At 45.5% G+C, this 24,749-nt stretch overlaps 1 protein-coding gene and 1 pseudogene across 2 annotated transcripts in view; one reads left to right on the forward strand and one right to left on the reverse strand.

Moving 5' to 3' along the window:
- The window catches only part of ATXN10 (ataxin 10), a 125,723-nt gene that overhangs the window by 37,729 nt on the left and 63,245 nt on the right, over positions 1 to 24,749 (forward strand). Inside the window, exons 6-10 of one of the 2 annotated variants that reach the window (XM_036237660.1) lie at positions 5,026 to 5,106; positions 11,120 to 11,285; positions 18,365 to 18,473; positions 19,910 to 20,079; positions 23,605 to 24,612. In XM_036237660.1, the coding sequence (XP_036093553.1) occupies positions 5,026 to 5,106; positions 11,120 to 11,285; positions 18,365 to 18,473; positions 19,910 to 20,079; positions 23,605 to 23,658 (580 nt within the window). In that variant the 3' untranslated portion in view covers positions 23,659 to 24,612. Of the gene's footprint in view, positions 1 to 5,025; positions 5,107 to 11,119; positions 11,286 to 18,364; positions 18,474 to 19,909; positions 20,080 to 23,604; positions 24,613 to 24,749 lie in introns of those variants that run through there. The other variant, XM_016135705.2, reaches the window with a different exon arrangement.
- On the reverse strand, positions 12,046 to 12,164 carry LOC118614069 (annotated as a pseudogene).

Consider the following 24,749-nt stretch of genomic DNA (forward strand, 5'->3'; position numbering starts at 1 on the left):
GGGTCGGGGTCGGCTCCTGCGCATCACCCACGCGGAGAGGGCGGGCACCGGGCTGAGCGTCGCGCCTAGTGCTCTGGAGACCGAAACTTGGGCTCTAAATCCTTGTGACAACTGCTCCTCCACGGCGTGGCCTTGAGGGCAGGGCGGCTGCGCCGTGCTGTGTGTCGCGGGTCACTGGTGCCCTGCCCGGAGCTCTCAGGGGATTCTCCAGAGCTCCTGCCCGTCTCCTGTGCTCTGGCCGAGGCGCCGCTGTCACGTGGTCAGACTGGCGGTTTCAGTCTTGGTGCTGCTGCAGCTCCGCGTCCCCAGCGCCTTCGTGCAGGTCGCCGTGCTAAGCCACCGCGGGTGGGATTCCTCAGATCTCGAGACCGAGTTCCTTTCCCAGAGTGTGTTTAAGTCAGATTCTTCATTTAATCTGTGAGTTGTAAAAACCTTTTCCAGGTTTTTGCAGTCAGTGAAACGTTATAAATGTAGCTCTGACATGACGTGCTCGTACGGAAATGGAGATAATAGCCTTCGCTTTGAAAGTTTCCCCAAACCCTGACTTTAGGATTACCTCTGCTTCCTGGGGACATAGTCACCTTTGACTGTCTTTCTCCGCAGCTCCTGGATGTTCAGATGGCTTTTACTACCTTTGATTTGGTGCACAGACACGTAACGCAGGTAGTGACTAATCCGTCACAGTTCACATACTTCAGAACCAATTAGAAACGAGAACGTGAGAGAAAGGGCGACAGGAAGAGGGGCCTTCACGCATGTTGTGTTTTAGCCATTTTGGAAAATGACGTAGCGGTGTGGTCAGCGCTTTGGCCTCGACAGCTTGCTCTGCGCGCGTGAGCTTTTCCGTAATCCCGTGGAAATGAGGACTCGCTCTGTCCTGTTTCTCGGCCTGCTGAGGACGCTGCTGACCGTGCTGCCAGCCGCGTCACACGGGAGCGCTTCGGTCTCCGTGAGGAAAAACTGTTCTTTTCACAAAGGTGCGATTTGCTGTCATCTTGGAGAACCGTGGTTTAGAAATCGCTTCTACTCGGCAGGCGTTTAGGAAACGCAAAACTGAGAGCTGCTCGGTCCACACATCGATCAGTCAGTTGATTAATAGTTATTGAGTTTCTGAAGCGTGCCAGGTATTGTTAACGACACTGAAGAGTCAAAACTGATAAGATGTTACAATTTAGTAAGAAAGATAATGAACAGAAACCCCCAAATAAAGGAATTGAAGATGTCAGATAAATGCTTTGAAGAAAAACACTGCATATTTTGCGTACTAAGCCGTTTTGAGAATGGTCCTCGGCTTACAGGAAATGCTATGTAGTATTAGCTGTTCTATTATTTGCAATTTAAATGTGATTGGCGGGGAGGGGAGACAATGGAAAAAGCGTGGAGAGCGTCAGATCTCGACGAAGTACTCTGGGGAGGCGGCGTGACTTTGAGCCACAAGGTGCTGCTTTAAAATGTGGAGGTCGAGGGATTTTCTGAGTTGGTGGCGTTGGAGCTGAGAACTAGATGGCCAGCCGCGTGAAGCTCTGTCGGGGGCAGAGGCGGAGGCCGGTCGGGAAGAACAGTCAGAGCAGCGAACCTGCCCAGCGCGAAGAGCCCCGCCGCCCGGGGCGGCTGCGGCGTAGTGGGCAAAGGAGACGATCGTGGGCCGCGCAGTCCGGGAGGTGACTGGAGGCCGAGTCCGTAGGGCTTTGCAAGCGGGAAAAGGTGGTTGATTTTACGCTCTGCGCCATGGGGGCCGATGGGAGCGTTTTAAGTGCGGTGTGCGCCAGCCTGGATTCTGTTCTGAAATGTCCCTCTGGCTGCTGGACAGAGGCTGAACTGTTGGGGACAGGGAAAAATGGAGACCGCAGCTTTGAGGGCGTAGTTGTAGTTATCAGGCGGGAGGTAGAGACGGTGGTAGAGATGGGGGCTGGGGTCAGGTGAGCAGGTGGACTGTGCTAAGCAGGGAGCACTGGCCGGACTGCGGGAGGGGTCATTTGTGGCTGAGCTGGGCAGAGATCTGGCCAGGATGGGAGGAGCGGGGCGTTCGGCTTGTTGAAGGCGGAGGTGGCTGGACCAGTCTGGGATAGGGATGGCGGAGAGGAGGAGTGTGTTTTGGCCATGTTAAATTTCCACAAATAGCTACTGTTAGGACGAAACTGAAGCTGAGTTCTCTGGCTGGAAGCGCGAGGGGCCGGGGTCGCTGGCCGGGGTCGCTGGCTGGGGTCACTGGCCGGGCGTGGCCACGCATGCGTCAGGAGAATACTTGTCCAACAGAGCGATTTGAGGATACTCTGCCTGGGTTTATTACTTAAATTATGTGTTTACTTTTCGGTAGGTAATACATTCACATTGTCCTCATATGAAAAGGCATAGTTTCCCCCCAGCCACCGCCCTCAGTCCCCCCGCGCCCCACAGGCTGGGCGTCTTTGTTCACTAAGCAGCACATTTTTGAGAGCTTTCCAGGTCACGGTGTAAAGAACTTCCTCATTCTCTTCCATTGTATGCATATAGCAGGATTTGGCCCATTCTTGTCGGACGTTTAGATTGTTCTCAATTTTTCATAACTGCAAAATGCTGCGGTAAATGATAGCCTCGTCCGCACATCTGTCCTGTGCGTGTGGGCAAGCATGGTTGTCACATGGATTCATAAGTGCAGCGACCGGGTCCAAGGGAATGTGCTTTTATAACGTGACAGGCTCTTCCAAGTTGTCCTTCCTAGATTGGTGCCGTCCGCCCGCCCCTTAGCAAATTGTGGCAGTACCTGGTTTCTACACGTTTGCTACCAGAGGGTGCTGTCGAAGTTTTGGATTTGCCAGCCCTGCCAAAGTGTAAAATGGTATCCCTGTGAAGTTTTATTTTTTATTTTTCTTGTGATGAGATCGAGCCTTTTTTCATTCTCATTTTCTTTACTCATTTTCCTCTAAGGATAAGTCTTTTCCTTATCACGTGTGGGGATGTTTTCTAAATTAGCAATATTAGCCTTTTGTTTGAAATAAAATGTAAATATATATTTTTTTAATTTGGGTTTCGACTCTGCTTGTTTCACTTTTTCATGTAGAAATTTTTGATGTTTTAGTAGGCGAGTCTGTCAGTCTTTTACAAAGTCTTACATCCAGCTTTTGGGTGAAAGCCGTGAAGACCTTCCCTCTACTTAGCTCTTCTTCCAGTTTTGTGTCATCGCACTTTAGGTTAAAGTTTAGGTGTGTGACCTGCTGGGAACTGTATCTTGGTCGAAAGATCTGTGGATCCATTTCACTTTTGCTCCAGATGCTGCTGCTGGTCACAGCTGTGGAGCTTGTGTTGGCTGTGACCACCTTTCTTTCCCTCGTCAGTGAAACAGAAAACAGTAGAAAAAAGGAACAAAGGCCAAGTCGATTCTTTGAAAAGACCAACAGAGTTGATCAAGAATTAAAGGAACACTAATGGCCAGCGTCGTGATGGAAAGCGTGGCCGCGTCGGCCTGCAGTGAGCCCGGACCGTGGTCGAGGCTGCCTTCTCAGCCAAGGCCTCTGCAGAGGCCGCAGCCGAGGGCTCTTTGCTGGCAGCATTCGAGAAAATGAGCTCTGTCCCGAATCCCTCGCGAAGCCCTGCTGGCGTTTTATCGCTTAGGGTTCCTCGAGCCCCTTGCTCTTCTTGCCCCAGGTCTTTACTTTTCGTCACGTCTCATTTAGTGACCTTCCTTCCCCTTTAACCAGTGGTTCCCAGAACACCTCCTCCAGCCCGCTTGGTCCTCTTGCCCACCCTTCGTCGCCTTTCCTCCCCCCAGCCAACTTCATCGTGTTTATAATCCATAATGTGTGTATGTTGCACGCAAGACAGTTTTCTGTAGACATCTCGGTGTGGGTCTTTCTCCACTGTTAGCATTTGGGAACACGGCTTGTGGCCGGGCCCCAGCACAGCGCTGGGAACACTGGTTTCGAGTGAATGTTCCTGTGGGAAAGTGTTGTAAGTTTCAAATAGCTGAGTTACATGAGTTAACGTTAGGATCACAGTTTTGTGTACCTGGCTCGAATTACATGAGTTGCTCTCGTTACAGTTTGATAAGCTACCTAAATTGATGTGAAAATGGTTTTAGAATTTTGAATATTATCCACTATTGTTAGAAACGTTTTACATCAAAATGTTGATCAGTTATTGTAAAAGTTGTAGAAGAAACGAAATACGTGTTTAGATTTTGTTTCTATGTAAAGCGACAGTGTTTCGTGATCGTTAATATGCCTCATTTGGGTATTGTACTGAAAGCCGTACTTACTTTATTTGTTCAGAAGTGATTAAATAAACTGCGATTATAAAAATATTTAATGTTTAACAGTCACTCTTTTATTACTATAACCTTGGTTATAAACAGTGTCTTCTTTAGTCCTTAAGCCTTCAGATGCCCCCTGGTAAATATGATTCAGAATTAATTAATAGTACTATTCAATCTTTTTAGTTGTCACAGTGGCACTTTGGAGAAATATGCTTATAATCTTTGCCTGAGGGTTCCCCTGAGTTGATCTCTGAGTTTGGATGACTGCATTGCCTGACGATGAGGATGTTTTCTTGGTAACCTGAGAGCTCTTGAAGAGTAGATAATCAAGCCAGGATTCATTACCCCGTCTCTGGCATGCGTTTAAATAAAAAGTATGACTTGTCTATTTCTTTGGTTAATTTTAGCACTAACCTTCTGACCAAAACAATTTAGTGTGTTTTCTGTTTATACCTGAACTTGTAGCTAGATTTCATTTTACTGTTTAAACCGTAAGAAGTATTTTCTGAGTTTAGATAAAAGCTATATAGTAGGCCCTTTTCTCCAGTTGAATAAATTTGAATCATTTCAATAAAATTTTCAGAAGTAGAATTGGGGGAAGAGTGTTTCAATTTTCTTTTGGTTGCTAATAGAACAATAGTATGCGATCTCTCAAAACGTTTTAAAATGACAACAAATCAAAAATTCAATAACAAAAGCAGTGCTTTTAAGTATGAGCCTCCTACGAAGTGTGTAAGGTCGTGTCTGTTTTACTATGTTTCTAGTAACCAAACTTTTTCCTTCTTTTTTCTTAGGTTCTTGATTATTACAGACCATTTTCTGAAAAGCCCGGAATTGGTAAAAGCCATGTATGCCAAAATGAGCAATCAAGAAAGGTAACCCCAAAAACCAGTGTGGTTTGAGTATTTAGCATTCCATATACAGTATCCTGTACACGTGACTGAAAAACTGTGTGGTTTCTTAGTTGGCACAGAATCTCTAACTACATGTTTCTGTGTCAGTAATGGTTTTAACTTGGTTGGTTGACATCACGGCTTAGCCACAACAGGCCGTGATTGCCGTGGGGCTGCACAGTCCAGGTTGGCGCCATCACTCAGTAAGGGCGAGTTACGAAACGCTGAGAACAAACTCTTGTATTTGCACCATGGCTTTGTAATTGTCATCCGTGCAATGGGGTGTTGCAGCCGTGTGTATGAAACGTTCACACCGCTGGTCCCGTGATCGGGGAACATACTAACGGCACGTAGGACCCGGCAGACAGTTCACACTGAAGGCGAGCAGCGCCCGGCCCCCTGTGACCTCACTGCCACCTGTGACCTCACCGCTGCCGTAGCAAGGAGGGCAGTGCCCTCGAGGCCTGGGCTCCCCGCCTTGTTGGGATAGAAATCCTTTCTGAGACTGCAGCTGGGTCATACACTGTGTTTAGATTCAGCTTCTTGACCTGGAAAATTAGAGGATTGAATAGAAAGATTCACGGTAATCTTTCCATTCCAGTAGTATATGATTTTCCTTTTCCCATTGGAAATGTCGTCTTAGGAAAATAAAACTTGTTCAGAAATCTGATGAGCAAAAGCTAATCTAATGATGAAGAACTTTAAGAAATGTTAATATTTTGATTGTAGTCACAGTTTTTAAAATTGTGGTGGTTTTCAAATTCTTACTATTTGAGTTCCAACAATTAAGCTTTATGCACTGCTCTGTGGCCTCGTTAAGTAGTAGTTTTTAACAAAAAAGAAAAGTCTGTACTTCTGACGTCAGTATAAATACCATGTTTATAAATCCAGTGCCCCTCGCCACCATCACATACGGGTACTTTTATTGCAGAAAAAGAATTATTTGTAGTTTTTGACTTAAAATAAGTAACATGATAAGCGGTGCTATGCATTAGTAAATTGCTTTGCACCTGAATACGTAGCTTAATTGTATTTTAATATTCAAGTTTCCATTTTCCATATTGCTATCACGTGATCTGTTTTTAAGCTGACCCCTTCCCTAACTAAATGAGGATCACAGACTGACATCTTCCGTTTTCATTAACGAAGTAGTCGTAGCCACTGCTTCCTGCGGGTCTCTGCTCAGCGGTTGCCACCTGCTCCTCCTCTGCTTTCCTCCCAAAGGAGAACTCGTCATTTCATCCCGCGATGTGTCATACGTCGTGCCATCCCCGTCCCTGCCTGCTGCCGCGTGACGCCGCGCTGGCGACCCCGGCCACGTGGGGCAGGGGCACACCCGCCCTCATTCTGTGACGTGTGCATTTCGCAGGCAGTGCTGGCGCACAGCAGGCACAAGTTTTGTTAGTGAGAGCATGAGTGAACGAATGGGTGTTCTACTCGTGCAAAGGTCCATTTTAGTACACTGATTACTGTGGCGTCACCTGCTGAATCAGGAACCCGGAGGTCGGTGGGCCTTTGCCAGAGTGTCTCAGCCACGCTGCCGCCCTCTTTCTGCAGGTGTCTGTCCCTTATTTGGTGACACCATCATTTTGTAGTTTTCGCCAAGGCGAGTGTGCAAGACAAGCCTCTCGTGTATGGCGAGAACTATGAGAACATCTACCTTTATTGACTTGTCAGAAAAAGAAAGCAGTTAAGCTTTATTGTTTAATATCTAGTCTGGCAGTGGTAGGTTCCCCGTCAGTTACACATCCTGGCAGCGTGCGGTGAGAATCCGGGAGGACGCTGAGCGGAGGCGTGCGTCGCCAGGTAGTCCACTCCTCCGGAGCTTATGCTTTCTTCATCACTGAGCGCTGACAACACCAGAGTTGCCCACGCACTAGTGTTCAGGAAAAGGATGCTGCCTGTTAGCAGCTTCGTTGGTCATGTGGTGGTAGCACCGTTGTCGGTCGGAGTAACTGTTGGAGGTACTTTTACAGCTCCGGTGGCGGGGAGGGTCGCTCGAGGCTGAGAGAGGGCAGAGCTCTGGAGGCGCCGCAAGGCTATTCGTAGGATAGAAGGTAGGAGAAGGGACTGTAAACCTGGGCGACAAATGTTCAGCTGTCATCCTTTTAGGCACAAGGAGGTGTTAAGGTTTTCTAGGATAAGACCTTGCTCTTTTCAAAACGCTTCTTTTATGTGAGAGTATGTGTGAGGCAGAAATGTAGCACTTAATCGACCCCTTCCAGCCCAGGCAGCCTTGCTCTGGGTCTGTTCCGACTCCCGCACTGTGTCACCCAGAGCCGAAAGCCATGAAGTAAGGGGACAGTTGTGCTATATGTTAAAAAAAACCTTTAAACACCCAATAACGTACTAGAAGAGGACGTATAAATTAAACGCCTTTACAAAAAGAGATGCTCACTGTCTTTTGGCCGGTGGTTGGTCTCCTGAATGTCGAGACGTATCTCATATCGATGTCATGTCGAGCATGGTGTTCTTAAATGTCACAATCGGTCACCAAGTGTCAGTTCTGTGAGCGAATTAAGTCCTGCGTGATCTAAGCGCTCAGCTTCATTGGGAGATAGATTTTATTGGAGGTGGGTCTTCGTGGTTCATATTTCATGTGGTTATATGGCCTCGGCCAGATTTCTAACTGCAGCAAACTTCATTTTCAAGAAACATCAACCCAAAACATTCTGGCTCGAGATTTGTACTTTTGTGTTGTGTGCCTTCTAAATCACGCATCTGCACACATGGAAGCAATTTAATTATACCAGCGACTTTTGCGATATATCTGACCACTTAGGATTGAAGGAAACGGGGCCTCGATGCAGAAAGACAGGGCGCTTTACGTGAGCGAAAACAGAAGCCTGCGAACACCTCGCCCCTCGGCGGTGCTAGTTACGGCAAAGTTCTTTGACTCGCTGCACTTCGCTAAGCAGTTCTGACTCCCCGCTCTGAGCTGGGCCCTGTGCTGTGTTCTGCAAGGAGATGCCACGGGCAGACAGTGCCGACCTGCAGCGACCCTGGGGCCTTTCTGTGAACTTCGCCAGGCAGCTGCGGGGAGAGGTCAGATCAGGGCGTTGATAGCTATGCTACGAGGTAGATTGGTAGCTGTCACAGGAGGGGAGCAAGGACAGTGCCTGAGGGACGTGGGGTTGGCGGGAAGGGGGAGACGGTGCTTGTGGCCTTTGGAGCAGGTGAAGACTGGAAGAGGCAGCATCGATGGGCAGGATTTTGCCAGGCACCTTACGGGAAGAGCGCGGACCTGTGCGCGTTGGAGGAGCGGGGCAGGAAGCACAGGTAAAGGAATCTGGGGGTGTTTTGGAGAACCCCGCTTTGGGGTGAAAGATCCTCACAGGAGAGCAGTGGGCGTGCGGCGGGCAGGAAGGCCAGGGCTGGGCTTTGCGTTGGTGACAGGAGGTTCGGTTCGTTTAACGAATGTGTCCTGCCGCGCCTGCCCCGCACGCTGGATGTGCCCAGTGATTGACAGATGGAATTACAGAAGCTCGGCTCCGGACTGAGCGGCCGCGTCTGGTAAGCCTGAGGCAGCCTGAGTGATGGTTTCTGGGTTAAAGGAAGCAAGACTGTCACACTGACTGACGGGCAGTAATTTTAGACAACTGGTCTCTGACCTCTTCGACTGGGTCTTTCTCGCTTTTGCGTTCTTCACCCCGGAGTGGACAAGTCCGTGAGCGAGTAGCGCATTCATTACACCACTTGTGTCTGTCGTGCGTCCAGGGAGGTATTTTGTGTGGTTCCCCCCACGCGGAAGAGGTGAGACCTTCCTCGTTACCTCCCGTGTCCCCTGACTGTGCGGTACATCTCAGTACCCGCGTTTTCTGGCCTGAAACAGGGGTAGCAAATGGAGCGTGCAAGTAAGTGATTTTGGAAAAAATGTCCTACCTGAGTGTGTGTTGTGTGTGTGATTCTTTTATTCTAAGAGGATGATTTCGATGGGAGCTAGAGGTAGAGGGAGCTGGAGAGTTAGGTGGGGACCTGGTTGGGAGGGCCCTGCACACCAGACTAAAGTATTTGGGACCTACTCCTTCATAGTGAGAGCCATTAAAAGTTTTTATTAGCACACGGCTTAACGTAAATAGCATCATTTCATGAAGTGTAATTTATTCTCAGGTGATCATTTAAGCTTCCTTTATATTTTTGTATTTTAAAGATTCGTTTTTGACTTTTCCCGTTTTTCTGTCAAAATCACTCACTACCCATCTCCTTCGATCCACTGTCCTATTATAATGACGTGCTAGAGTGTTGCGAGCATCTGGCCGCGGGGAGCAGCCCGGGGAAGGGTTGTCTCTGGGTGGGTTTGTAGAGAGGGCGAAACCTGCTTTGACCAGTGCTCCAGCTGCAGCTTCCAGGTCTCCCTCAGATCGGCCCCTTGGGCCCCAGGGCCTGTCGCTGCAGGACCACCTTGATTGCTACCACCCTGTGGCCCCCCCGACCCTCCGTGACTCCTGCAGGACCTGGCTCTTGGTCAGGATCAGCCAGGTGTCGGGTCCTTTTCCCAGTTACGACCCTTCTGTTTCGTTCCTCGTTCCTCTGCACTGTGTTCTGGGCCCCGTGACTCACTCTGATAAAACTCCTTCCTTCTCCCAGGCGGCCTGCTCTGCGGTTAGCCCTCTAGGTGCTGAAGTCCCGAGGGCCAGGGTTCGTGACTTCTTAGACCAGCAGTACCTGCCATGTTATCCTAATTTAAAAGGAATATTTTTAGAGCAGGCATTTGGGTCCCTTTTGAGTCACACTTGAATGGGGGCCTCCTCCCTAGCATTTCTGGAAAGTCATCCTGCCTGGGGACAGTGGAAGGCCTGGCTCCGCGGCCTTGGTACCCCATTCACTTTTAAAGGTTACATGTGAGTAAAGGAAACCAAAAATATCCTATATCCTAATACTGAACTATTTTTGTTCTTTGGTGCTCAGTTGGGGGGATTGTTCATTTATTTGTTTTATTTTAGATTAATAATTGCTGTAAAAATCTGAAGTTTTAGGAGATTTGAAAATCATTAAGGTCTGTGGGTGATTTTTTTTTTACCCCAGACTGATGATCCTTCCCATTAAAATATAGGAAGATATTTTGTAAAACTCGTTCAGCATACTAGTTTTATTTCTTCACATGAAGCAGGAAACAGTTCCTATTTTTCTTTTAGTAAGAAATGCTTCATACCTAATGTAAGTGTATTTTCTCCCAGTTGCTAAGTGTTTTAGATGTTCATACCATTTCTGATATAGAAATAAATAGTTTATACATATAATCCCGATCAAAATACTATTTTGAGGAGCATCCTACTTGATTTGGGCCGGATAGGTTGCCTTGTTTATGATCGTTTTTCCTAGATGAAGGAAAAAGATTGTTGAATAGAAATATTTACCTGGTAATTTAAATATTGGTGTAAAAAATGGCAGATTTGTGTTTTAGTAAACTAAAATGATAAAACAACAAAAAGGCCAACCTCGACAAGAAAGCCAGCGGAACGAGTGCTCACGTCACCTGGCGCAGGTGTCTGAGACACAGTCTGCATTTGCGCCTGACTCGGCGGCTCAGTGTGTCTGATCCTGGGCGACTTGACTCTCCTGGGAGGCTGATGGCAGTACCCGCCTCGCAGAGTTCTCGATTACATGAGAGAACGTGTGTAGAATGCTTAGCTCAATAGTAAGCAGTTAATAAATGTTAGCCTGCTTAACTTGGCTATTGTTATTGTAGATTACTATAAAACTTAAACTGACAGCATTTCCGAAATGTTGAATTATTTAAGTGCTCAAAGTAATGGATATAAAAAATGCTTGTTTCTGTAGCTATGTTACATCAAAGAAATCAGGATTTTAAAAAAATAGGTAATTGATGATGATTAATTTTATTCACAAAAATATTTTCCCCCCCAGTAGATATTATAAGCAAGTAAAGGAAGGTCAAAATAAAAATATTCTCTTAAAATGGTCTCTCTAAGTGTTTTTAGCATTGTAGAATTTCGCTATTGCACGTTCATGTAAAATGCTTTGTGTTTTGCAGGGTTACGCTGTTAGACATCATCATAGCCAAAGTGATGGCCGACGAGCCCCTGACCAGGGAGGAAGTCCCTGTGTATTTGAGCCATGCCGAGCTGTTCGCAAGCACTTTCGTGGATCAGTGCAGGCTCGTGCTGAAATTGACCTCCGAGCAGTATACTGACGACGAGGTAAGAAGAGAGAGTTCATGGCTGGTGATGAGAGGGGAACAGATTTTCTAACTCAGCTCGGTCCGCCGTGAGAATTCTTTTTTTAAACCTTTAAAAAAAATAGATGGTGCGAGTAACGTATCTGCTGTAGCCCGAATGTTTGTGCCGCCCCCCACCCCCCGCAGGTGTTGAGAACCTAACGAATGCCCAGAGTGATGGCGTTGGGAGGTGATGAGGTCACGGGGTGGGCCCCCCATGAGTGGGGCCAGCGCCCTTATAGAAGGGGCCCCAGAAAGGCCCCCGCGCAGACGCGGCAGGGAGCGGGCCGGCCGCAGCGTGGAGGCGGCCCGCGTGGGGGCGAGAGGAACCGCCGTTGTTCGTGAGCCACCTGTTGGTGCCGTTCCTGTCGGAGCGCTTTGAACGGACTGAGGCAGCGCCCTCGTTGCAGAGCAGTTAGGAAGGTGTCCTCCTTCACTACCACCCAGAGTTAATGCCCAGACCGGCCCAGGGAATGCCTTTGGACGGGGAGCGGCAAATGCACGTGCGCGTGCACACGCAGACATTCACGACGAAATCACTCTGTGCCACCTGTTTCTAAGTTCCCGATTTTCTTCTCAATGTAAGCTCCACGAGGGCAGAAGTTTTGACTGTGAGTTCATAGTACCGTGTACACAGTGGCACTTAGCAAACATTTCCTGAATGAATAAACAAACAGTACTTTCTGAACGTCTTTTTAAAATGCCAGGGTAACGTTCTGATTAAAGAATTTTTTTTTTTTAAATGCCTACAGCACCTGGTCCTCCTAGGTGGTCTCCCACCCAAGTACTAACCAGGCCCGACCCTGCTTAGCGTCCGAGATCAGATGGCATCGGGCACGTTCCGGGTGGTGTGGCCGTAGACTGAGTAAAGAATTCATCGTCATTTATGTGTCCAGCTCCCTGTAGTTGGACGTTTAGGGCGTTCTTACTTCCGTTTGTTAGCATTGTGACTTTGGGGTTGTGTCTTTGTACATTTCCGTACGTGCTGACCTGGGACACGGTCTCCGAAGTGGCGTTGCTGGGTGTGTGGCTACGTCCGGCTTCGAAGCTTTTGTTGCACATTTCTAGATTTCCTTCCAGAGCGCTCCTGTCTTCTGTCCATTACGGAGATTCCTGTCCGGCCACCATCTGGTTAGCTCCTTCGGGTGTTTTATCCTCCTCAAGCCCAGCCTGGATCGCTCACATCTTCTCTTTTTCAAACGACCCGATACTAATTCTGTTTCCTTCCTCTTCACTTCAGAAATTCTCTTTATTTTCATCTAAGAAATTCTCTTTTTTTATTTATTCCTTCTGCCTTCCCTTCTGTCTTAAGGATGGAATTGTTCTTTCTTCCAAATACTACTCCACTAAAAAGGATTTTATTTCTGAGACCAAAACGGAGACGAGTCTCAAGCATACTGACCGGAAGAAGCCGGATAGATGGGAGAATGTACCGTGTGACTCCATTTCTGTGGACTCTGTAGCAGGCACAACTTGCCGACAGTGACAGAGCAGATCCGATGTCACCTGGGGCTGGAAGTGGAGGGGTAGGGTTGATTGCGGAGGGACACGGGGGACTGTCTTGGTGATGCAAATGTTATACGTGGCTGTGTACGTTGACGCCGCTCGGGACCGTACAATTAAGAGCGTGTGTCTTATTGCGTGTAAATTATCTCTCAAAAAAGTTGATTTAACCAAGTTCAGAAACACAGTAGAGGGGCTAATGGGAAGGATGACTAGAGGGAGCCACTGGCAAATAAGTGGGACCAGCTAAGGGGTTGTCCTCTGCGGGACATCCGCTGTCTCTAGATGGGGCGGTGGCGGACGTGGACCCTGCGCGTGGCCTTTCCTGGGCTTGTGTGTGACACACGAACTTGTTAACCCCTGTGACGACTGGAGGCTGTGACCGGGCCTGTTCTCCCATGGAGGTGTTTTCCTCGTGAATATGCTCTTTTCAGGGTGACTCTGTTACTGATTTTCCGAGGCCGTGTTCGGTCTCGCGGTAGAGCCGACGTTTTAATTCTCCTTTTCTGTGCTGGGAGTGGGTCGTCTGCGCACCGGCCTGGCCGGGTTCCTGCCGGGGCCGGGTTCGCCTCTGCTTCCAGCAGGAGGAGCCGTGAGCTCTGCTTCACGGTTTTAAAAATGAATTAATTCTCTAGGAGATGGAAAAGGAAGTGAAACTTAGTACTTGTTAAATTACAGCTTTAAACTTTTTCAAGGTACTTATATTTATAGCATAGATGATTTTAATATTGTAACAAGAAATTACCCGATGCAACTTTACATTTAGGAAATGTTTATATGTTATATATTAAACGATAGAAAATAATAGAGTTTTCTTTTGAAAAACCCAAATAGTTGTCTTTTTGAAAATTTGTTGATCTATACACTCATGACTTGTGCATATTAATGTATGTGTGTTGTCCTTTAAATTAGAAGTTTAACCCCCCAGCTAGTCCGCCAGCAAACTACTGCATTTATTACCCTTTTGTCGTATTTTTCAGACAAGATTATCTAATAAAGTTTTCATAATGCTGTGACTGAAAAATAAAAATGAAAATAGCCATTTTTATAGCATCTATTTTTTAATATATGTACTTGTTTGGATTTAAAATCTTGAGATTTAATTCATTTTTTCCTTCGTAAAAATAGTTTTACGATCTCATATCAGTATACGTGTTTCTGCCTTGGTATGTATTGGTACTTGTTTCCAATTTTTGATATTTTTTTTTGTCAGTTCTAGTGTGCTTAATCCTTAAGATTTCAGAGTCATTTTAGATTTATTTTGGGTCTCAGTATTGTCGCTTGTAGTGAGCCTTGCTTTTCTTCTGAAAGTTAAATAAAATGTTTCTCGTTTTCTTTGATATTCACATGTGATGAGAGTTATCTTCAGGTCGTGGGGTTTTCATTCTGTTACATTCTTCACATCCACAGCTTAAGTCGTGGTGCTCGTTACGTAGCAGGTGTTTAATATTTGTGTAGTAAGTTAGTCCTTCATTCCACATATATGGGATTAAATTTTTGTAATAAGCAAATATATTGGTTTTATTGTTTAAAAAAATAATTCAAGCCAGTGAAGTCAATGATGCAAAAAGTTAAGTATTTTATGCCCAGTCCCCATGTTTTCTACAGATATATCAGCATCTACTTTTTTCTTTTTCTTCCAAAGCTTTTTTGTGTATACACACCTAGACACTTTTTCACCTTTTTAAAAATAATACTACACAGTCTGTTTTTCAGCTTACTTTTTTTACTTACTATGACATATCCGTGTATCTTTCCATGTAACACGTGTGCTCATCTCACTTTTCTGAGTAGTCGAATAGTATTTTGCTGTAGGGATGCATCATAGTTTTTCCTTTGTTCTTTATAGGTGGACATTTCGTTTACTTCCAGGTTTGTTATTTTAAAAACCTTTACAAATACTGTTTTGGTGAATATACTTGTAAAAATATTTTTGCAATTTTGGATGAGTAAATCCGGGTTTATAAATTCCTGGAAGTTAGATTGCTGACTCAGAGACTATGTTTATTTAAAATTTTTAGAAATATTTCTAAACGATGCAGCAATAGAGCACCAGAGTGCCTCCAGCCCTCCTTTCATCTAAGTACCATTTCTCTCTGACATTTTTTTAATATGTTAATTTATTTTTCATATTAGGTTTCCTTCTAAAAATAGTTATTAATGAACATTTTTAGAAAATTAATCTATTATATATTTTTAGAAAATTTTCTCAAATTTTTTTATTTGACTTGATTTGTAGTCTTGTTAGCCTTCTTGAAATTTTTTTGTTTGTTTTCAATCTAGTTTTATTTTATCCTTATGGTTTCTGACACTTTTTTACATATTTAGTAAAATCTTCTCCACTTAGGTTGTGGAAATATACACCTGTATGTTCTAGTTTTTTTTAACACACTGTCCACATTTTTGATTAACCTAGAATTTATTTTTGAGTAAGGAGTGAAGATACAGCCACATGAATTATTTGTCTATCTCTAAGATTATGTGATCTTCGGTGATTGCTTAGGTTTCGATCTTGAGTTCTTCTCTTACTGGTGTATGCTTTTGGAAAGTTACTTCTCCTCTCTGTGCCCCAGTTTCTTTACCTGTAAAATGCTTGTATTTTAATACAAGTGTCCAGTGCACTTACTAGTAAGTAGCTAACGGTCCCTAAATGTTAGCTTTACTTACTGTAGGATACCATTTAGTGACTAAGGGCATCCTTTCCACTTAATACCTATCATATTTTAAATTCTGATGTGTTTTTGGATTTCCAACTTTTTACACGGAACAGATAAGATTAACAATTGGCGAAAGATTCAGAGCCACACCTGCGTGTGCAGTAAAAGGCCGCAGAATCGAACTTACGTTACATAGACACAGACGTGGCTGTGCGCAAGGCCGTTGGTTAGATGCGTTTCGACCAACTGCAAGTGGTCTGCTTTCTGTGGACAGGAACTATTCGCATTAATATTTTTCTACAATTTACGGTGTTCTAAAATAGCTCGGAGACACTAAAGCGTGAAGCTGACCCCGACACATGATCTAGACAGGATCGTTTCAAAATCCTGTTCCTTTGATTTGCCTGTCTTTTTTCTTTTTTTTCTTATCCCATAGTGCCTGAGTGAATGTAGTTTTATAATACTTATAAATATTGGAAGGGCATGTGACTCATTACTCTTTATTTTTTAAGGTAATAATTTTTCCTGACAGTTATGTCATTATTACTTTGCAGGTGCTCATTAGGAATAGTTTATTAATAAAAGGATCTTAATGATTAGAATTGGGGATGTGTCAGGTAGAGACGGATTAAGTTCCTTTCGGGCTCATTTTGGTTACTATCAGAGGTTAGGAGCCGGAAGGAAAGTCGGGGTCGTCTCTTCCGCCCCTTTACCATTCTCGTTGCGTCCACACCCGTTCCCACGCCAGGCGCCCTGGACCGAGAGGGGCCCCAGTGTATTTCATCAGCTACTATTTTATACTTACGGATCTAAAAGATAAGGAATCTTCACACATAGGTAAAATACATTTAGCACACCTAAAAAAAGTAAAATTTTAGTATTAAATAAACAGTATTCACATTCTCCCCATCGTCTATTTTTTTTCAAGTTTCTTTCTTCGAAGCGATGCACATAAAGGCCGTGCGTTGCGACTGGCCGGTGTGTCTCAGGTCTCCTTGGGCGTGTCAGCTCCCTTTCCGCCTCCTCCCCCTCCTTTTTTTGTCCTTTGCTAGTTATTTGTAGAAGAAATTGGGCTGCTTTACTGGTAGAGGTTTCTACAGCTTGGATTTCGATGACTATATCTCCGTGGTGGCGTTTAACATATTCTTTTCCTTGAATTTTCTGTGAATGACAGTTATTTCCAGAGGCTTATTCAGATTCGAGTTAATTGTCTTTTATTTTTTTTCCCCAGTAACATTTTATTGTTGGTGATAATGCGCTTCATCACAAGGCTCATAATGTCTGGTTGTCTCTTTTTGCGATGTTAGCAAGTGTTAATGATTATTACCTAGCTCTATCAGTTGTTTAGGGAGTGCAAAATATGGTATTTTGAGTGTATCATTCATTTTTTATTTATTATCTACAATGTTTTATAAAGAGAATCTTCCCTTAATCAACTCTTGGGTCATACAAGGTACATTTGGATCCTGGCCCCCTCCCTTGATTCCCAGTCTTCGAGTAATGAGTTGGTTTTGTGGTATCATCCAGAGACGATGAGTGACTTGTTTGTTTTAATTATTATGAAGTCATGGCTTTAAAACCACTTGATTTGTTTTCAGTCCGCTGCAGCTCTAATACTTCCTGGTGTCCTAATGTGCCCTCGCTGGGGGGATCTCTTCAGGCTTTCTGATTTCCTCTGACATGACCCTAACAGTCTCTCACGGCTCCCTTGCTGTCTGGGTGACAGGATGCTCAGGATCAACTCGTATACATCTGCCCAGACCTAGAACCAATCATCCACTTCTTGAAGGAGAAATGGTGTCGAGAGATGACAATCTGGGCAAACAGCCGTTTAGCGAAAGAGGATGCAGAGATGAAGCCAGGCACTTCATGGATTTGCTCAAGAGTCTTTTAAACATTGTTCTAATTTCAGACATCTTACCTAGGTGTTTTCCGTTAACTTTTTAACTAGCAAGTGAAAACTGTAAGGTTAAAGATACAAGACATTAAAAATGCGTTTTGTTTCTTGCTATTTATTTTGAGCTTTTAGAATGCTATATTAAAATAATTATTTTAAATATCCTAATTGGAGAACAATAAGTACACACTTAGAATTAACAAAAGGGAAGTATTTATTTTTTTTGAAGAATTTTATCTTTATCACCTAAATTTATAGCATCTATCACAAGTTGTCAAATAATGTATACTTTAAAAATGAAGTTTAAAATCTGTATAAAAATTGCATTTAAAAACTTTTTTTTTGACTAATGCCGTGCAATTGGTAGTTCTTGATCACACTGTCACATAATAAATGCTACCAAAATGCCAACATAATAAATCATTTAATAGTTACATGAGCTAACATTTTCAAATAATACATTTTCCATCCTACAAGATATTGGATATAGGTTTATATTTACCCAGAAATAATGCAAGTACTTTTAGCCAGAGATCTTTCAACCACAACATTTAGCAGGATTCCTGTGGACAAGAAATTAATGTATTCTGTGGGGTATTTGTATCTTTAAAGTAGAATTTGCTTGCTCGGAATGCTTTAAAAAGGAGGTATTTGCATAAATGGTATGTGTGTAGCTAGTAATTTCAAACATTTATTCCACTGTTGGAAGATATTTTTGCTTGAATAAGAACTTTTCTGATTCTTTGCTCCAAAAAGACACATAATGACACGTCGTCTTTCTTGCATTTTCGATGGTGACGTCTCTCTTCATGCAAAGGACTGTTCATGTGCACCTTTAATACTTTAGTTTTGTTCTCGACAGGTTGTCTCTCTTTAGATGTCTTAGAAGCTCTGACTCTTTGATACTTACGTTTGATACTTACATGACGTTTCATTCTCTCACAGGTATTGATAACAGCCCGATCATTCAGCTCGACTCAGACTCTTGTTTCCTTTCGCTTGCAGGAGGCGCTGGCCACCATCAGGCTGCTGGACGTGCTGTGCGAGATGAGTGTTCATGACGACCTGCTCGGCTACCTGCAGGCGTACCCCGGCTTGCTGGACAGAGGCGTCGGTGAGTTGGGAGACCACGCATTGTTATTTTTAACTGAGAAACCTTTGACTTGTAATGCTGTAATATAAGTCCAAACACAGATCCGTCATTTTCAGGGTATCGGTGTATTTTTGAGATCTTTTAGGATGTTTTTTCTTGAGAGGAATTCTGACGTTCTGGTGGCAGCTCAGGCGTTCGCCGCTCACCTGCTGTTTAACTCAGGTGCCTGGCGAATGCCCGGTGCACCAGGCGCACGTCGTGGGGACACACGCCATCAGTAGCGGCTGTGCTGGCGATGGTGGGGTTTGTGGTGGGTTTCGACGATGATGGTGTCAGTTTTTATATTTCTATAGTTTCACCAAATCTGTTAGTAAATTTTTCCTAATTACATCGATGGGGCCGAAAGGATAGTGCCGTACACATAGTAATTATGTATTCGAGTCTTATAAGAAAACTGTTTTTAAACAGGAAGACAGTGGGGGAAATAGTACCATCTTTGCTAAAAAAAACTGCTTGCGAAATAATTCAAGTACAACCTGTGCTGTGTGGTTCGCTGAGCTTATGGTGTTGCTGTTCACTCTTGGCTTTTTTTTTTTTTTTAAAGATTATACTTATTCTGGGGATTCATGTGCTAAGAAGGATGAATTTGTGTCTAGATGGGTAGGTGAGTTAGCAGTGAGCTGTAGAGGATAGAATCTCACATCAGTGTTTTATTTTTGAATGCAGTGACTTTAATAATAATTAAAGCACCATGAACCTGGGAAGCTGAATCACTATGGAAAAAGCATGTTTTCGGAGCCAGGGCAGTCATGGGTAGCCGTCCCCACCCTGTGAAATTATTAACTTCTCTGAGCCCGTTTTCTTCATTATAAAATTGGGAAAATGCAAGCTGTCTTTAAGAGGTTTGTTGAGACGCTTGAATGAGATAAAGTGGAAACATTTTTTAGAGTCAAGGTCAGGAAGATTGCTTATTTTCACGGGCTGCTTAAAGGCGTCTGTCCCATGGAGTGTGGCAGCGCTGAGTTCTGAGCGTAGGCGGAACACGCCTGTGGAGACGCTTGCTCCCTTCCGATGGTCTGGCCGGTGGGGAAAGTCGTAGGGCTCGTCGCGGGCGGGTGTTGTGTTTTGTCACATCAGCTGTGTCGTCAAGAAGTTGGGATTGGAAATGTTTTCCTTAGGAAGATGGTGGAAAACTTGTAGCTAGCTACTCTTTGTGGATAAATAGAAAGCCCTAGTTGGGATAATCATTACGCCTTGGGTCCCCAGACCAGAGTCGTGAGAAATTTTAAAGCAGAAACAGAAGAGCCTTCTAATGAATATTTAAAGAAAGTTTTCAGTACTTGGCCTTTGTTTTATTTTAATCCATTAAAATAAATTAGATTTATTTACGGAAAATGAGTACGAAATGCTAAACGTTTTTCCATGAAAAATCAAGTTTCTTATATTTTTTGTTGTAGATCTTTTGCGACTGATCCACGTGACTGGCACCGACGCCACGAACATCTTCAGCGCCTGTAGTTACATCAAAGCCGACAGCAACGTCGCGAACATGGCGGAGGGCTTCAAGTCTCACCTCATTCGTCTGATCGGAAATCTGTGTTACAAGAACAGAATTAACCAAGACAAGGTAGGGATGTTTCTTGTTATGTTTCATACGTACGTGACTTCATTCAGAATGTAGTATTTAGAATTGGAACATACTCGCTTTCTGGAGTAGCAGCTTAAGGTTTTTAGACAGTTGTTCGAGATATGTATACACATGTATATTCCCACAGATATGCATAAAATCTCATAATTATAGTAGGGCTTTTATTCTTGTAATTTGCGTTGTGTTTGTCCTTGGCGTGTTTGAATCAGTCTATTTTCTTACAAAGCGTCAGTGTTTGTCCTAAGCCCGTGCACGTGAACACGCTTATATCCTACAGATATCCCACAGTCAGTAAAAACAGGTATTTAAAAAGCCTACGAATTTTCAAATATATCTGTATATTTAGTAAACAGTAGTTATAGTGGACATTACCTTAAGAAAAAATAAACATTATCTTACTTCTGTGTCCTGTGCTTTGGATGATAGCATCATAAGCATTTTTTCTAGGTATTTTGAAACGGACATAGTATTAAATCTTTGGAAACTCAGTAGACTGCATTAGAAGCCTATTTTATGCGCAGTAGCCTAGAGGTAGTTCTGTTGCTAATACGAGGGCGACGATCAGGGTGGCAGGAGGGTTGGACCACGCAGCTCACGTCGCGCGCCTGCGTCCTGTAGAGCTCTAGCTTGGGTGGCATTTGTTTCGTTTTATCAGATGCTGAATATATGGCAGATGACATTTTTCCGAGACACCCGCACAAATATCTGTCATTATGCTTGTGTTCCTTCAATGAATGTGACTCTGCCACTTGCCCACGAAGGGTTGGCATTTGTTTCTCCGTTCCCTTGGATTTGGGTGCCTAAAGCGCTGTGGCTGCTTCGAACAATAAGATACGGTAGGAGTGAGGCTGTGCTGTTCCTGGTGTTGCCCTAGACTGGCCTGGAAGGTTCCATTTCTAGGCACTTGGGAGCCAGTCCCCATGTAAGAAGTGCAGATTCCCGGAGGTGACCATGTCGTGAGTTGCCAGGTCCATGTGGAGAAGCCCTGGAGGGTGAGATGCAGTTGGGGGAGAGGATGCTAGTCGGGGAGCCACGAGGCAGCAGACGTGAGCAGGACAGCAGCCTGGGAGTGGAGCTGAGCGCGGTCCCGTGGTTGCCCAGCTGGGGCCACACGAATCAGGAGTAGCCGGCCCTGCACACCCTTCCCGAATTCATCACCCACAACATGGTGAGAAAAAGTAAAAATTTGGGGAAAAATTAAGTGTGCAAGTTCTGCTTCCTTCAATGGCCCTGTAAGCTACTGTTGGGCTGATCTTCCTACAAATAATAATTATAAACTCCGGACAAAAGACATCAGATTTGGCCCAGACAAGTGGACTCTGGAGTTGAGTGGACAGTGAGAAGGCAGGGAGAGCACAGTGCGCGTCGTGCAGAGCAGTTAAAACTCTGATCTCAGACCTATAGACCTTTTAGCTCAAGGAATCAAAGGACAGTTTGGAGGAACCGCAGCCCTCAGGAGATGAAGGTGGGAATCCTGGAGAGGATAAAGCAGGCTCCAGGTGATCCGTATCAACCGCCTAAGTCCCTGCCGATGCCCGAGTCGCACTTGAGTGCGAAGCAGCTAAGCCAAGGATAAAATAACTGTATTGAAATTCGAGCGGTCACCCTGAAGAGTTTAGAGTTTCGCTCAGACTAGGATCATTGCCTGCTGAAACCAAGCAACAGCGTTCTTTAGAGGAACATACGAGAACGCAGCGTTTTCCCCGCGCAGCACTCACAGCGTCCAGGACGGGGTCCGCACTGGCTTGGCACTCGGGAACCTCCTCAAGAGGAAAAAGCGAAGATCGTCGACCGGGAGTGCGCGCGGACATCGACCTTGGGTGCAGCAGACAAGGATGTTAGAGCAGTCGTAACTTCAATCAAGGATGTGAAGGAAAATATGCTTTTAATGAATAAAAAGGTAACATATTTTAAAGAAACACTAAAAAAAAGAAATTCTAGAACTGAAAAATAGTATCCAAAATTTAAAAAAATGTACCGAATGGGCTTAACAACTCCATAGAGATGACAGAGTGAAAAGTCTGTGTACTTGGGAGATAGATCAAGAGAAATCTGACGAAGCGAAGAGAGAAAAGATTGAAAATAAAAGTCATCCTAAGATGCTGGATTTCGGGGCGCTACGTCACGCAGCGTTTGCTAGCTGGAACGTTTTCTGCGGGACGGCGCAGCAGCCGCGCCGGCTGACCCGCATCGCGGTCGCCTGTGTGCACCGTTCTGGTGACCCACCTGCAAGCAGGTGTGCGTGGAAGACACTGACCTCCCCGTGGACCACCACCGGCCTGGGCTTTGTCAGGGAAAGGTGGTAGAGACTAAAACGGTTTCCCTCTTTAATGGCCAAGAGTTGTTTTCTCAAGGACACAAAGGAGGCGTTTTTCCTCGTGTTTAACTAGTCTTTTGTTGTTAGACTCAGTGGCTTCGCTCGTTGCTGCCTCGAGGGCTGGAGTTCGCTGGCGCTCGGAGGGCTTCGGTGACAGTTTTGGAGAAATGGGCGGTTAGGTGGAAGGCCTTTTACACCAGGCTGGTAATGCTCATTGAACTGTCTAGCTGGCTCGTCTCACTTCTACCGAAATTAGGGCCTAAAGGGAAATTTAGCCGTGTCCCTGCTCTAAGACTAAAGACGTGAGTATCTGGTTTAATTTAGCTCATCCTTCTCCCAGGAGAAAAAAGGGACTAATGATTGGCTTCGCGTCTGCTGTGTCCCAGCGTCGTGCTTAGTGAATCATGGGTAGTAACAGTTTAATCTTCGCATGTAGCCCCCCAAAGCAGGTTCTGCTAACCACAGATGCGGGAGAGGCCACGCAGGTAGTGGGTTGTGAGCCCAGAGTGGCATTCAGCCTTGTCCGACTGTGTGCCCTGGGCCTGGGCGCTCTCCCAGGTACACGGCGCCCCTCGTTTGGGAGCTTGCCAGGGGTTCGGCGGAAGAGGTTTAAAACAGACGACGTAAGGACTTCAAGCTGATGGTGCTGGATCCTGGTGGCTCTGGGTCTCTAGGCCAGCCAGGCCCCTCATGCCCCTCCTGGTTCCGGTCGGGCTCTCCGGTCGTAGCACCTCTGTCTTTGAAGCACCCTCTCAGAGGACATGGGGGTTCCCAGCCCTGGGGCCCGTCGCCACTTCCACCCCAGGGACGTTGCCACTTTGAGCCAGAATCCCAGGATTATCAGTCAGTGCACGCGTTTTCCTGGAACCTTCGTGGGCCGCCCTCCCCCCCACGCCCGCTAAGCTTGGGCAGGGCCGGGCTGCCAGGAGCCCCGCAGTGACAGGGAGGCTGGTCCTCTTCCTTTCCAGATGTGTCTGGAGAGAGTCAGGTCCCTGGCCTCAGACAAGAAAGCTGCTCAGAAATGGGTTTTGTCCCATCTTCCCACGAGTCTCGGACTCTCAAGCCCGCCTGTGACACGTCGTAGCGTCCCCTGAATCGCGAAGGACGTTCCCGGCCTGCCTTCAGCAGGGGCGGGTGGGGAGGCGTCCACAGCGCCCGCCGACTTCTGTTCTTGCCTCATTTTGCGGGCTCGACTCACGCGGCGTTTCCTTGCTGCATCTGCAGTGATCAGTTTACCCTGAAACCTTTGTGGACCTGAAATGGAGATGCTGTTTTGGTTTCCGTGTAAGAGGCACATGGTATTAATGCTGTGAACATGAAGAAAGCATTCTTTGGCTTCTTTGTTAGAATTAGGAATGTACGGTTTCCTTTTTTCTTCCCCATTCTTTCCTTTAAAGAACCCAAACTTCTTTTCTTCCCCATCAAGCTACTTGCATTTTTTTCAAAACAAACAAGCCGGTGATCTAGTTCGGCGGTCCCCAACCTTCGTGACACCAGGGACTGGCGCTCCTCTGGGAATCTGACGCCTGGTGATCTGCGGTGGAGCTGAGGCGGCGGTGCTGGCGCTGGGAGCGGCTGCGGATGCAGCTGAAGCAGCCTCGCTCTCCGGCCCGCCGCTCACCTCCTGCTGCGGTTCCCAGCAGGCCTGGACCGGTACCAGTTCGCGGCCTGGGGATCGGGGACCCCTGCTCTAGTTTATCTACCTTCTTTTTCCCTCAAAGAAATTGTCTTGAGTAAGACGGGCTGTCCTCCGTTTTGGCTGTTGAATCCAGGCTGCCGAAGGCTCTCCAGAGGCGCCGTTCGGAGTTTTCTCTCCCCCTCCACGATGAGACGCCTCGTCGTGTGCACGTGCGCCGTTGGCCGCGCGTGTTCTGGCAGGTGCACGTGGAGGGCTTTCGCGCGGGGATAACTTTGTTGGAAAAATACGCCCGTGCTGTATAGAAAAATCCATCTTGTAGAGACAACTGCTTGGCCACTCCAATCCAGAATTACAATAAATACATAAGAAAATATCTCATTATAAATACATAAAAAAATCTTTGTGATACGTTTTTCATTAAAACGTATTCCCCATCATGTTATCCCCAAGTCTGCCTGCCAGAGAGGAGGCATTCAGTAAATTTTTCTCCAGTAATAACTTTTTAAAATAATATTTGTTGAGTGTACACTACATACTGAGCACAGTCGTAGGATCTGAAAATATAAAGCAAATGAAACACAACCTATCTTTGCCGGGAGTCTGTATTTTACTATAAAATATCCTGACTATATTCGCAAACAAAGACATGTAGTAAAAACAGAATAACTTTTTCAGATGAAAATTAATGTTCCT

Source organism: Rousettus aegyptiacus, unplaced genomic scaffold (assembly GCF_014176215.1).
Source record: "Rousettus aegyptiacus isolate mRouAeg1 unplaced genomic scaffold, mRouAeg1.p scaffold_m13_p_2, whole genome shotgun sequence".
Lineage (NCBI taxonomy): Eukaryota > Metazoa > Chordata > Mammalia > Chiroptera > Pteropodidae > Rousettus > Rousettus aegyptiacus.